The sequence below is a fragment of the Panulirus ornatus genome, chromosome 33 (assembly GCF_036320965.1).
Source record: "Panulirus ornatus isolate Po-2019 chromosome 33, ASM3632096v1, whole genome shotgun sequence".
NCBI classification, from domain to species: Eukaryota; Metazoa; Arthropoda; class Malacostraca; order Decapoda; family Palinuridae; genus Panulirus; species Panulirus ornatus.
This window is the reverse complement of record NC_092256.1, coordinates 1,778,674-1,793,446: the sequence shown is the minus strand read 5'-3', so window position 1 is coordinate 1,793,446 and position 14,773 is coordinate 1,778,674. Positions and strand designations below refer to the sequence as shown.

The 14,773-nt window shown below is 40.4% G+C and overlaps 1 protein-coding gene across 1 annotated transcript in view; it reads right to left on the bottom strand.

Moving 5' to 3' along the window:
- The window catches only part of Atg5 (autophagy protein 5), a 144,885-nt gene extending 133,248 nt beyond the window's left edge, over nucleotides 1-11,637 (bottom strand). Inside the window, exon 1 of the mRNA XM_071681493.1 lies at nucleotides 11,439-11,637. Within this exon, the coding sequence (XP_071537594.1) occupies nucleotides 11,439-11,622 (184 nt within the window). The 5' untranslated portion in view covers nucleotides 11,623-11,637. The remainder of the gene's footprint in view (nucleotides 1-11,438) is intronic.
- Between the last annotated feature and the right edge of the window lie 3,136 nt (nucleotides 11,638-14,773).

Here is a 14,773-nt window from a genome sequence, read left to right as displayed (position 1 = left end):
GATGAGACCCCAATGCCACACCCTGTCAAAAGCCTTAGATATGTCAAGGGCAACTGCATATGACTCCCCAAAATCTTTCGAGGATGATGACCATACATTAGTAAAATAGGAAAGAATATCATCAATGGATCTCGTCTTACAGAAGCCATCCATACTGGTGATCAGAGAGAAGACTGATTTTCAAGGTGTTTAAGGATATGGGAGTAAAGGAGGGATTGAAAGACTTTGGAAATGGTATGTCAAAGCAATTGCACCATAGTCTGAGGGGTCAGAATGATCATCCTTCTTAGAGATGGGATGTATCAAAGCATGTTTCCAGGAAGAAGGAAAAGTTTTGGTCCTGGTCCAATATGTGAGTTGCTGTTAGTAGCAGTAGAAGGTAAAGGACAAAACTGATTGAAAAAATTTAATGTTTAACGTACAGTAACAGTTTACAAGAGTTTACATGAGATAGACAGACAACAGGAGGCCTGAATGGCCTATGACTGGGTTGTCTACAAGAAAAAATAAGATCTAACTAGACAAATAAATGTAATTCCATTCAAAAGTTTTTTAAGCTTTCATTGACTCCCTGCTGCTGCACATCAGCCTTCTAGTGTCTCCATTTCTGCTGTTGTTTATAAGTTTATTTCAGGCATTTTTCTCAGAGTACACCTGAATTTACAAAATATTATTTTCTTTTTTTATTATACTTTGTCGCTGTCTCCCGCGTTTGCGAGGTAGCGCAAAGGAAACAGACGAAAGAAATGGCCCAACCCCCCCCCCATACACATGTATATACATACGTCCACACACGCAAATATACATACCTACACAGCTTTCCATGGTTTACCCCAGACGCTTCACATGCCTTGATTCAATCCACTGACAGCACGTCAACCCCGGTATACCACATCGCTCCAATTCACTCTATTCCTTGCCCTCCTTTCACCCTCCTGCATGTTCAGGCCCCGATCACACAAAATCTTTTTCACTCCATCTTTCCACCTCCAATTTGGTCTCCCTCTTCTCCTCGTTCCCTCCACCTCCGACACATATATCCTCTTGGTCAATCTTTCCTCACTCATTCTCGCCATGTGCCCAAACCACTTCAAAACACCCTCTTCTGCTCTCTCAACCACGCTCTTTTTATTTCCACACATCTCTCTTACCCTTATGTTACTCACTCGATCAAACCACCTCACACCACACATTGTCCTCAAACATCTCATTTCCAGCACATCCATCCTCCTGCGCACAACTCTATCCATAGCCCACGCCTCGCAACCATACAACATTGTTGGAACCACTATTCCTTCAAACATACCCATTTTTGCTTTCCGAGATAATGTTCTCGACTTCCACACATTCTTCAAGGCCCCCAGAATTTTCGCCCCCTCCCCCACCCTATGATCCACTTCCGCTTCCATGGTTCCATCCGCTGCCAGATCCACTCCCAGATATCTAAAACACTTCACTTCCTCCAGTTTTTCTCCATTCAAACTCACCTCCCAATTGGCTTGACCCTCAACCCTACTGTACCTAATAACCTTGCTCTTATTCACATTTACTCTTAACTTTCTTCTTCCACACACTTTACCAAACTCAGTCACCAGCTTCTGTAGTTTCTCACATGAATCAGCCACCAGCGCTGTATCATCAGCGAACAACAACTGACTCACCTCCCAAGCTCTCTCATCCCCAACAGACTTCATACTTGCCCCTCTTTCCAAAACTCTTGCATTTACCTCCCTAACAACCCCATCCATAAACAAATTAAACAACCATGGAGACATCACACACCCCTGCCGCAAACCTACATTCACTGAGAACCAATCACTTTCCTCTCTTCCTACACGTACACATGCCTTACATCCTCGATAAAAACTTTTCACTGCTTCTAACAACTTTCCTCCCACACCATATATTCTTAATACCTTCCACAGAGCATCTCTATCAACTCTATCATATGCCTTCTCCAGATCCATAAATGCTACATACAAATCCATTTGCTTTTCTAAGTATTTCTCACATACATTCTTCAAAGCAAACACCTGATCCACACATCCTCTACCACTTCTGAAGCCACACTGCTCTTCCCCAATCTGATGCTCTGTACATGCCTTCACCCTCTCAATCAATACCCTCCCATATAATTTACCAGGAATATTCAACAAACTTATACCTCTGTAATTTGAGCACTCACTCTTATCCCCTTTGCCTTTGTACAATGGCACTATGCACGCATTCCGCCAATCCTCAGGCACCTCACCATGAGTCATACATACATTAAATAACCTTACCAACCAGTCAACAATACAGTCACCCCCTTTTTTAATAAATTCCACTGCAATACCATCCAAACCTGCTGCCTTGCCGGCTTTCATCTTCCGCAAAGCTTTCACTACCGCTTCTCTGTTTACCAAATCATTTTCCCTAACCCTCTCACTTTGCACACCACCTCGACCAAAACACCCTATATCTGCCACTCTATCATCAAACACATTCAACAAACCTTCAAAATACTCACTCCATCTCCTTCTCACATCACCACTACTTGTTTTCACCTCCCCATTTGCGCCCTTCACTGAAGTTCCCATTTGCTCCCTTGTCTTACGCACTTTATTTACCTCCTTCCAGAACATCTTTTTATTCTCCCTAAAATTTAATGATACTCTCTCACCCCAACTCTCATTTGCCCTTTTTTCACCTCTTGCACCTTTCTCTTGACCTCCTGTCTCTTTCTTTTATACATCTCCCACTCAATTGCATTTTTTCCCTGCAAAAATCGTCCAAATGCCTCTCTCTTCTCTTTCACTAATACTCTTACTTCTTCATCCCACCACTCACTACCCTTTCTAATCAACCCACCTCCCACTCTTCTCATGCCACAAGCATCTTTTGCGCAATCCATCACTGATTCCCTAAATACATCCCATTCCTCCCCCACTCCCCTTACTTCCATTTACAAAATATTTGTCTAAACAACTTTTGAAGGTATTTAGAGTTTTAGCATTCACTACATCTGATAGTTGACCCATTCCAAAGCTCAACACACGTATGGAAAAAGCTTTTTGCCACATCCATACTGCACCTTCTAGTTTTGAGTTTTATTCTATTTGTCCTAGTAACCGCATTTTCATGTATTTCACAAAGATGCTCATGGTTTACTTTATTGAACTTGTTCAGAATTTTGAACACTTGGATTGAGTCACTGAGAAGTCTATGTTTTTCGAGGGAGAAGAGCTCCAATCATTTTAGCCTCTCTTCTTATGCCAGATTTCTAAGGGATGGGATCAATTTTGTTGTGCATCTTTGTACTTGCTCTAGTTTTTCCTCATCTAATTTATAGTTTGGGGACCAAACTGGACTGCATATTCAAGGTGTGGTCTCACTAGAGAATTTCAAAGTGTGAGAATTGTTTCTGGTACCTTGTATCTATGATCCTAGCTATGAAACCTAACATTTGGTTGCTTTTTTTTACTTACTGCCTGACACTATTTAGTGTATTTCACATTACTGCTAATGACAACTCCTAGATCCTTTTCTTCATTTACTTTAGTCAGACTTTCCATATTGTTTGTAGTCATAATGTATATTCTTGTCTCTCAAAGTGCATAACTTTACACCTATCTACATTAAACTTCATTTGCCATCTGTCTGACCACTCTGCTAGTTAGTTAAGATCTATCTGAATCATTTGCAGTCCCACCCGTTCAGAGCTCCACCTCCTAGTTTAGTATCATCAGCAAATTTGGAGATTTCAGCTATGAGACCGAGCTCTAGGTCATTAAGGTATATCATGAAAAGAATTGGGCCTAGGACTGACCCCTGTGACACGCCACATGTTATGTCTAGCTAATTTGGGATTTAAAGATGTGCTGGTGTAATTGACGAAGATTTGGACGTTAGCATAAAGCCAAAAAATTTGAAAGCTTGCCCACTGCCTTTTCTTTGGGAGAGGCCACAGACATAGAACTGGACAGACTAGTGGCAAATGAACACTCACACCAGTGGAAAGCTCAGAATGGGCCACTCTCATAGTGGTTGTGTCCAAGCCAACCTTACAAGTTAGAATTTGTGGAGACTTTAAAGTGATGGTAGACTCAGGGGTTAAGAAGGACACTTTCCCAGTTTCAAAAATAAATAACTTATTGACCAGTTTGGTGGGAGGTAAGTCATTATCAAAATTGGACTTGGGTTGCGCTTATCAACAGATGTTATTGGATGAAGAGTGAACCTGAGATTTTTCACAGAGAAATGTACAATTTCTTGAGACATATTGCACACAATGTTGTATATTTAGATGAAATTTTGATCAGTGAAAACAATGAAGCAGAACATAGTGCAAACTTGACCAAAGTGATAGAGATTATATGAAAAAATGAGGGTTTGAAGCTCTACTTTGACAAATGAGAGTTCTCCAAAACAATGTGATTTTTGGGGACATAAAACTGATGCACAGGGCATTAATCTGTTAAAAAATAAAGTAAAAGCTATTGTGGATGCACCCAGGCCAACAGGTGAACAAACATAGTGATCATTCTTTTTTTTTTTTTTCTTTTTTTTTTTTTATACTTTGTCGCTGTCTCCCGCGTTTGCGAGGTAGCGCGAGGAAACAGACGAAAGAAATGGCCCAACCCCCATACACACGTACATACACACGTCCACACACGCAAATATACATACCTACACAGCTTTCCATGGTTTACCCCAGACGCTTCACATGCCTTGATTCAATCCACTGACAGCACGTCAACCCCTGTATACCACATCGCTCCAATTCACTCTATTCCTTGCCCTCCTTTCACCCTCCTGCATGTTCAGGACCCGATCACACAAAATCTTTTTCACTCCATCTTTCCACCTCCAATTTCGGTCTCCCTCTTCTCCTCGTTCCCTCCACCTCCGACACATATATCCTCTTGGTCAATCTTTCCTCACTCATTCTCTCCATGTGCCCAAACCATTTCAAAACACCCTCTTCTGCTCTCTCAACCACGCTCTTTTTATTTCCACACATCTCTCTTACCCTTACGTTACTTACTCGATCAAACCACCTCACACCACACATTGTCCTCAAACATCTCATTTCCAGCACATCCATCCTCCTGCGCACAACTCTATCCATAGCCCACGCCTCGCAACCATACAACATTGTTGGAACCACTATTCCTTCAAACATACCCATTTTTGCTTTCCGAGATAATGTTCTCGACTTCCACACATTTTTCAAGGCTCCCAAAATTTTCGCCCCCTCCCCCACCCTATGATCCACTTCCGCTTCCATGGTTCCATCCGCTGACAGATCCACTCCCAGATATCTAAAACACTTCACTTCCTCCAGTTTTTCTCCATTCAAACTCACCTCCCAATTGACTTGACCCTCAACCCTACTGTACCTAATAACCTTGCTCTTATTCACATTTACTCTTAACTTTCTTCTTCCACACACTTTACCAAACTCAGTCACCAGCTTCTGCAGTTTCTCACATGAATCAGCCACCAGCGCTGTATCATCAGCGAACAACAACTGACTCACTTCCCAAGCTCTCTCATCCCCAACAGACTTCATACTTGCCCCTCTTTCCAGGACTCTTGCATTTACCTCCCTAACAACCCCATCCATAAACAAATTAAACAACCATGGAGACATCACACACCCCTGCCGCAAACCTACATTCACTGAGAACCAATCACTTTCCTCTCTTCCTACACGTACACATTCTTAGGAAGTGTAAATCATAATGATAAATTTCTAAGGAACCTCTCTTCAGTGCTTGCACCATTGTTAAGGAAGGGGATGTGGTGACATTGGTTGCAACCACAAGAAGCTGCATGTAAGAAAGCAAAGCTGTTATTGATTAGTGAGGTCTTGGTACATTATGATCAAGATAGGCCTCTTGTTTTATCATGTGATGCATCACTGTATGGTGTAGGGGCAGTGCTAGCACACCAAAATAAAGATGGATCAGATCGATCTTTATGGCTTTTGCTTCATGCACACTGCTTAATGCTTTGAAAAATTATACACAAATTGACAGAGAGAGTTTGGCAATAGTGTTTGAGGTGCACCATTTTCACATTAGTCACAGACCACAAGCCCATATTTTCACAATGACATGAACACAACACAGAATGGAAAAAGGTGAGAACAATGGAAATAAGGGGAGTGGGGGAGGAATGTGATGTATTTAGGGAATCAGTGATGGATTGCGCAAAAGATGCTTGTGGCATGAGAAGAGTGGGAGGTGGGTTGATTAGAAAGGGTAGTGAGTGGTGGGATGAAGAAGTAAGAGTATTAGTGAAAGAGAAGAGAGAGGCATTTGGACGATTTTTGCAGGGAAAAAATGCAAATGAGTGGGAGATGTATACAAGAAAGAGACAGGAGGTCAAGAGAAAGGTGCAAGAGGTGAAAAAAAGGGCAAATGAGAGTTGGGGTGAGAGAGTATCATTAAATTTTAGGGAGAATAAAAAGATGTTCTGGAAGGAGGTAAATAAAGTGCGTAAGACAAGGGAGCAAATGGGAACTTCAGTGAAGGGCTGCAAATGGGGAGGTGATAACAAGTAGTGGTGATGTGAGAAGGAGATGGAGTGAGTATTTTGAAGGTTTGTTGAATGTGTTTGATGATAGAGTGGCAGATATAAGGTGTTTTGGTCGAGGTGGTGTGCAAAGTGAGATGGTTAGGGAAAATGATTTGGTAAACAGAGAAGAGGTAGTGAAAGCTTTGCGGAAGATGAAAGCCGGCAAGGCAGCAGGTTTGGATGGTATTGCAGTGGAATTTATTAAAAAAGGGGTGACTGTATTGTTGACTGGTTGGTAAGGTTATTTAATGTATGTATGACTCATGGTGAGGTGCCTGAGGATTGGCAGAATGCGTGCATAGTGCCATTGTACAAAGGCAAAGGGGATAAGAGTGAGTGCTCAAATTACAGAGGTATAAGTTTGTTGAGTATTCCTGGTAAATTATATGGGAGGGTATTGATTGAGAGGGTGAAGGCATGTACAGAGCATCAGATTGGGGAAGAGCAGTGTGGTTTCAGAAGTGGTAGAGGATGTGTGGATCAGGTGTTTGCTTTGAAGAATGTATGTGAGAAATACTTAGAAAAGCAAATGGATTTGTATGTAGCATTTATGGATCTGGAGAAGGCATATGATAGAGTTGATAGAGATGCTCTGTGGAAGGTATTAAGAATATATGGTGTGGGAGGAAAGTTGTTAGAAGCAGTGAAAAGTTTTTATCGAGGATGTAAGGCATGTGTACGTGTAGGAAGAGAGGAAAGTGATTGGTTCTCAGTGAATGTAGGTTTGCGGCAGGGGTGTGTGATGTCTCCATGGTTGTTTAATTTGTTTATGGATGGGGTTGTTAGGGAGGTAAATGCAAGAGTTTTGGAAAGAGGGGCAAGTATGAAGTCTGTTGGGGATGAGAGAGCTTGGGAGGTGAGTCAGTTGTTGTTCGCTGATGATACAGCGCTGGTGGCTGATTCATGTGAGAAACTGCAGAAGCTGGTGACTGAGTTTGGTAAAGTGTGTGGAAGAAGAAAGTTAAGAGTAAATGTGAATAAGAGCAAGGTTATTAGGTACAGTAGGGTTGAGGGTCAAGTCAATTGGGAGGTGAGTTTGAAAGGAGAAAAACTGGAGGAAGTGAAGTGTTTTAGATATCTGGGAGTGGATCTGGCAGCGGATGGAACCATGGAAGCGGAAGTGGATCATAGGGTGGGGGAGGGGGCGAAAATTCTGGGGGCCTTGAAGAATGTGTGGAAGTCGAGACAATTATCTCGGAAAGCAAAAATGGGTATGTTTGAAGGAATAGTGGTTCCAACAATGTTGTATGGTTGCGAGGCGTGGGCTATGGATAGAGTTGTGCGCAGGAGGATGGATGTGCTGGAAATGAGATGTTTGAGGACAATGTGTGGTGTGAGGTGGTTTGATCGAGTGAGTAACGTAAGGGTAAGAGAGATGTGTGGAAATAAAAAGAGCGTGGTTGAGAGAGCAGAAGAGGGTGTTTTGAAGTGGTTTGGGCACATGGAGAGAATGAGTGAGGAAAGATTGACCAAGAGGATATATGTGTCGGAGGTGGAGGGAATGAGGAGAAGAGGGAGACCAAATTGGAGGTGGAAAGATGGAGTGAAAAAGATTTTGTGTGATCGGGGCCTGAACATGCAGGAGGGTGAAAGGAGGGCAAGGAATAGAGTGAATTGGAGCGATGTGGTATACCGGGGTTGACGTGCTGTCAGTGGATTGAATCAAGGCATGTGAAGCGTCTGGGGTAAACCATGGAAAGCTGTGTAGGTATGTATATTTGCATGTGTGGACGTATATATATACATGTGTATGGGGGGGTTGGGCCATTTCTTTCGTCTGTTTCCTTGCGCTACCTCGCAAACGCGGGAGACAGCGACAAAGTATAATAATAAAAAAAAAAAAATGAACACAAGGCATTGCCCAGTATGTTAGTGCAAGAATACAACACTGGGCCATCTCACTTGCAACTTAAGATTACCAGATGAAATTTAGAAATGGTCATGACATTATAAAAACACAGTGAAGGTTCATCAGTTGCAGCTAAACCCATCAGGAGATGGACAGCACAACCCAATATATGCTTGAGTTATGTCTTTTATCACAACTGGTTGGCCAAAAGCTGCTCAGATTCTAGAGTTTAAGTCATTTTATGTGCACAGAGATGAGCTTAGAGCAGAAGGTTACATGATGTGGGAGAACAGGGTAGTGGTTTCTCCAACAGGAAAGCAAAGTGTATTAAGACAACTGCACGAGGCTCAACCAGGCATCTCCACATTGAAGGGGATCGCTAGGACATTTGTTTTGTGGCCTAATCTGATAGGGAAATTGAGCAAAAGGCAGAAACTTCTTAGATTTGTCATGTGAATAGAAATAAACCCTGTGTTGATCCCATTCATGTAAGGCCATACACCAATAAGCCATGGGAGAGAGTACATATTGATTTTGCAGGACCGTTCATGGGGTACATGTATCTGGTCCTCATTGGTGCCTATTCAAAATAGTTAGAAGTAAAAATTATGAACAGTACATCAGCACTCACAACCATTGTTAAGGGATAATTTTTGCACTCATGAAGTGGCCTTAATGCTAGTTAATGATAATGGAAGCCAGTTTACCAATTATGAATTTGGTAATGACCATGATACTTGTGCTACTTTTCACCCTAGCTCTAATGGAATGGCTGAGTGAGCTGTTCAAACATTCAAAAATGGGCTACAGAAAATTAGAAAAGCAGTCATCAAAACAAGGTTGTCTAGGTTCTTCAAATATAGATGTTCATCAAAGATTGTAGCTGAGTTGCTAATGGGTAGAAATCTGCATAGAGCCCTTGACCTACTGAGACCAAACTTAGAAAAAAGGGTAAAAAGGAAACCAGATGAACAAAAGAAATATCATGATAAGGGCAGACCTTTGAGAGAATTCAGGGTAAATGATGAAGTATTTGTGGAGAATTATAGTGGGGAAGCCCGTTGGGTACCAGCAGTTGTAGTGGAAATAACTGGACCCTTGTCATATAAGACAGAACTGCGTGATAAAAAAATTGTCAGATGTGTTGATCAAATGAGATTTAGAAGTGTAGAGTAGACAGAGCAGGGAGCTCCAAGGGAAGTAATCATACAGGATTGGAGTAAGGATTACATGAGTGACACACAACAGGCTAGAGGAAGAATGAGTTCTGGGCAAGTTGTGATTCAGGAACTTGATAGAACACATGAAGATCAAAGAGAGGGTAAAATCAGTTTTCCAAGCCATAGGGAGTCTGAAATATGCAGGGAGAGACCTGAAGCAAGTTCATCCTGTATGGTTCCTTCAGAAAGTCTAGTTAAACTAAAACAAGGTCTGGAAGAGTCAAAGTAAACCTGTGAGATTAGATTTGTAAAATGTGACATTAGTATTAAGGAGTAGAATATGTATGTAATACATTGAAAATGAAACAGAAGTACAGGTTATTTTACTGTACTTATATACAAAAATGTGCATTTTCTGTTTGTAGTATTCAAATTATTCTGTATGTCCGTAATAAAGCATGGAGTTATTAATTTTCTTGATAATGAACAAGGTACAGCTGCCAATGCTAGTAAACACATTATTTTACATATCTTTCAAATCTAAGAAGAAAATGAAGTCATAACTTTATAGGGAATGAATGCTCTTCTTTACGGCCCAACTGGGTTCTGTTTACAAAATATATCTCAATAACAGACTGCTGTAGCTACTAGTAGTTTTCCAAGGGTAAAGCAATTATTTTTGGACTATTAGCTATTTGACTGGAACTATCCTGACCAATATATTTTGCTAAATATTACAGAAGAGTAGAGGTGTAAGTATGGAAATGCAACAGAAACATGGACATGGAATGAGTCCCAGAGGTCGAGAATCCAGGCTGTGTAAATGAGCTATTTGAGAGAAGCATGTGGTATGACTGGATGGAGTGAAGAGAGAAATGAGGGGGTATATGAGACATATAGTATGGCACAGAATGCAATGAGAATGAATTATGGCATGATAAAATGGGTAAAACATACTTTAGGTGGTTTGGGCATGTGAAAAGGATAAAAACTGGGGAGTTTACAAGAACATTTGATAGTACAATCAAAGAAGTTAATGGGAGAGTAAGGTCCCTATGACATTGGGAAACAAAGTGGTAGAATACTGGAGGATGCATGGAATGGTATATGTGAGGACATGGATAATTGGAGACTCTGGCCAAAGTCACCACTTGGTGGGAGTTCCCAGAGGGAACTGATGTCAGAGACACAGAGAGATTGACAGATAGATGGATGGAGTGTGGGAATGAGGTATAGTGGCATGACAAGCCTGTTTGTGGGTGAAACTGTGTTGGCATAAGGAAAAAATCCCTCTGTGTCAGTTATTCCTTACAAGCAAGTTTGCAAGCTGATTTCCATAACTTGTCATGCAGCTATGAATGACTGGCCTGGCAAATTCGTAACTCTCTCAGGGGTACTAATGACAGTGATATTGATTCAACATTTGTTGAGCATGATTCTGATCATTATACTGAAGTAATTCTGATCATAGTGGGAAGAAATAAACTCCACAGCTTACATTATAAATACATTCGATCTGCTAACCAGTCTCTATGGCATAACAGGTATAAAATATAAAAAAAAAATTTAAGGAAGAGGTAGATTGTTTGAGAAATAGCTTGGTATATGAGCTAAACATAAGAAATTACTGGCAAACTACAGAGGAATAATTCAAGAAAATTGTGTTACAGACAGATCAAGACATCAACAGACACAAACTCATATAAATGAGAATTTAACCCAATTCATGAAAACATTAAATTTCATAATGAAGCTTCTGGGTAAGATATATCACAAAACTGTGTTCCTTCATAAAACTCTATTATCTGAATTCTAAAAATGGACATAACTGAAAACTATATCTGAGATAATGATAATATACTTACCATTACAAAGACCCATCCATAGTTGCTTGTGGTCCTTGCCCTGCATATTGGTGATGATCTGCCCTCGATGTTTAAGTCCATCTGCCTCCTTAAGAGATGACATGAAGTTTGATTCCACTACCTCCCTACAAAATGCACATAGTCTTTTAACATAACTGAATACAAGTAATGTACTGATATACATGAACCTATACAGTACAGTGAGTTCTCTAGTATCCCTCATTTATAGTGAACTAGTATCCCTCATTTATAGTGAAATGTATTTGCATATATGTGCTTTACATTTTACAATCCAAAGTTCCTTTATGCCTAGCAAGGATTTGCACTCATGGTAGCATATACCTAACTTACATTTCAGATCAAAGTAAACATATATTCTATTCATGCATTAAACTGATGAAAAAAAATAAAAAGTCATTCAAATTACTAATAAGATGATAAAAAAGAATAAAACATGGTATATGATGAAATGCTAAGATAGGTTAAAAAGAAATGAACTTGTGGTTCCGGCAATAATCCACAGGAAGCACAGGCTATGTCATAATGACAATAGGGTCCTTATCTACTGTAGTCCAATTATTCATACTCTTTGCATATCATGTTGTAAACTTGTCACATTATTCTGCATGTATTCAATTTGACTTTCATATTCCACACCCACTAAATCACCTGCATTACTTCAAATTGCATGAAAAATTCTAATATTAGCATGGCTTCCTGGGCAGACACACTACAGGATTGTTAATGCCATGTAAGACTTGTATTTGTTTCATCTATTTCTTCTGATGTTTTCCTGAATATATAGATGATAATTCAAATATACATGAGGTAGGGACCCACGGAAAAGAGGTGCTGAAAAATTTAAGAAAATTACAATTCACAATAACATTTTATCAATATATTTAAGGTTTCAAACTGAAGATGATGCTAGTGCTTGGTAAAACACCCAACAATATCACTTGTTTTCTCCTGAAATATTCTAAAGGTGAAGATAATCATTCATTCATGAATTAAGTAAGAATCTACTGAAGAGAACTGTGAAGGTAATATCTATGAAATACACTATTATTTACCATATCATCTTATCGATTATATGTCAACGGCTGTCAATGGAAAACTCACTAATGCTCAGTAAGACTTCTATTCATTTCACCTGTCTTTTCCTGTATCTTTCTGTATAAGTATATGATTACTATCTCTTGTATTAGGTAAGAACCAAATGAAGAGAAATGAATAAAAAATTCATATGCAAAACATAATTTACTGTATCATTTTATAGAATGTATGTTGAAAGTTGGTAAAGCTTCCATTTGCTTCCACCTACTTTATTGTTTATTTTACGGAAAAGGGGAAAAAGAATACTTCCCATGCATTCCCCACGTTTCGTAGAAGGCGACTAAAGGGGATGGGAGCGGGTGGCTAGAAACCCTCTCCTCCTTCTATTCTAACTTTCTAAAAGGGGAAACAGAAGGAGTCACATGGGGAGTGTTCATCCTCCTCGAAGGCTCAGATTGGGGTGTCTAAATGTGTGTCGATGTAATCAAGATGAGAAAAAAGGAGAGATAGGTAGTATGTTTGAGGAAAGGAACCTGGATGTTTTGGCTCTGAGCGAAACGAAGCTCAAGGGTAAATGGGAAGAGTGGTTTGGGAATGTTTTGGGAGTAAATTCAGGGGTTGGTGAGAGGACACGAGCAAGGGAAGGAGTAGCACTACTCCTGAAACTGGAGTTGTGGGAGTATGTGATAGAGTATAAGAAAGTAAACTCTAAACTGATATGGGTAAAACTGAAAGTGGATGAAGAGAGATGGGGGATTATTGGTGCCTATGCAACTGGGAATGAGAAGAAAGATCATGAGAGGCAAGTGTTTTGGGAGCAGGTAAGCGAGTGTATTAGCAGTTTTGATGCACGAGACCAGGTTATAGTGGTGGCTGATTTGAATGCAAAGGTGAGTAATGTGGCAGTTGAGGGAATAATTGGTGTACATGGGGTGTTCAGTGTTGTAATGGAAATGATGAAGAGCTTGTAGATTTGTGTGCTGAAAAAGGAATAGTGATTGGGAATACCTGGTTTATAAAGAGAGATATACATAAGTATATGTATGCAAGTAGGAGAGATGGCCAGAGAGCATTATTGGATTACTTGTTAATTGATAGGTGCATGAAAGAGAGACTTTTGGATATTAATGTGCTGAAAGATGCAACTGGAGGGATGTCTTGTGGAGGCAAAAGTGAAGATTTGTAGAGGTTTTCAGAAAAGAAGAGTGAATGTTGAGGTGAAGAGAGTGGTGAGAGTAAGTGAGCTTGGGAAGGAGACTTGTGTGAGGAAGTACCAGGAGAGACTGAGTGCAGAATGGAAAAAGGTGAGAGCAAAGGACATAAGGGGAGTGGGGGAGGAATGGGATGTATTTAGGGAAGCAGCGATGGCTTGCGCAACAGATGCTTGCGGCATGAGAAGCATGGGAGGTAGACAGATTAGAAAGGGTAGAGAGTGGTGGAATGAAGAAGTACGATTATTAGTGAAAGAGAAGAGAGAGGCATTTGGACGAGTTTTGCAGGGAAATACTGCAAATGACTGGGAGATGTATAGAAGAAAGAGGCAGGAGGTCAAGAGAAAGGTGCAAGAGGTGAAAAAGAGGGTGAATGAAAGTTGGGGTGAGAGAGTATCATTAAATTTTAGGGAGAATAAGGTGTTTTAGGAGAGAGTATCATTAAATTTTAGGGAGAATAAGGTGTTTTAGAAGGAAGTAAATAAAGTGCATAAGACAAGAGAACAAATGGGAACATCAGTGAAGGGGGATAATGGGGAGGTAATAACATGTAGTGGTGATGTGAGAAGATGGAGTAAGTATTTTGAAGTTTTGTTGAATGTGTTAGATGATACAGTGACAGATATAGGGAGTTTTGGACAAGGTGGTTTGTGAAGTTAGAGAGTTAGGGAGAATGATTTGGTAAACAGAGAAGAGGTAGTGAAAGCTTTGTGGAAGATGAAAGCTGGCAAAGCAGTGGGTTTGGATGGTAATGCAGTGGAATTTATCAAAAAAGGAGGTGACTGTGTGGTTGACTGGTTGGTAAAGATATTCAATGTATGTATGTCTCATGGTGAAGTGCCTGAGGATTGGCGGAATGCATGCATAGTGCCACTGTACAAAGGCAAAGGGGATAAAGTTGAATGTTCAAATTACAGAGATATACATTTTGTTGAGTATTCCTGGGAAATCATATGGGAGGGTATTGATTGAGAGGGTGAAGGCATGTACAGAGCATCAGACTGGGAAAAGCAGTGTGGTTTCAGAAGTGGTAGGATGTGTGGATCAGGTGTTTGCTCTGAAGAATGT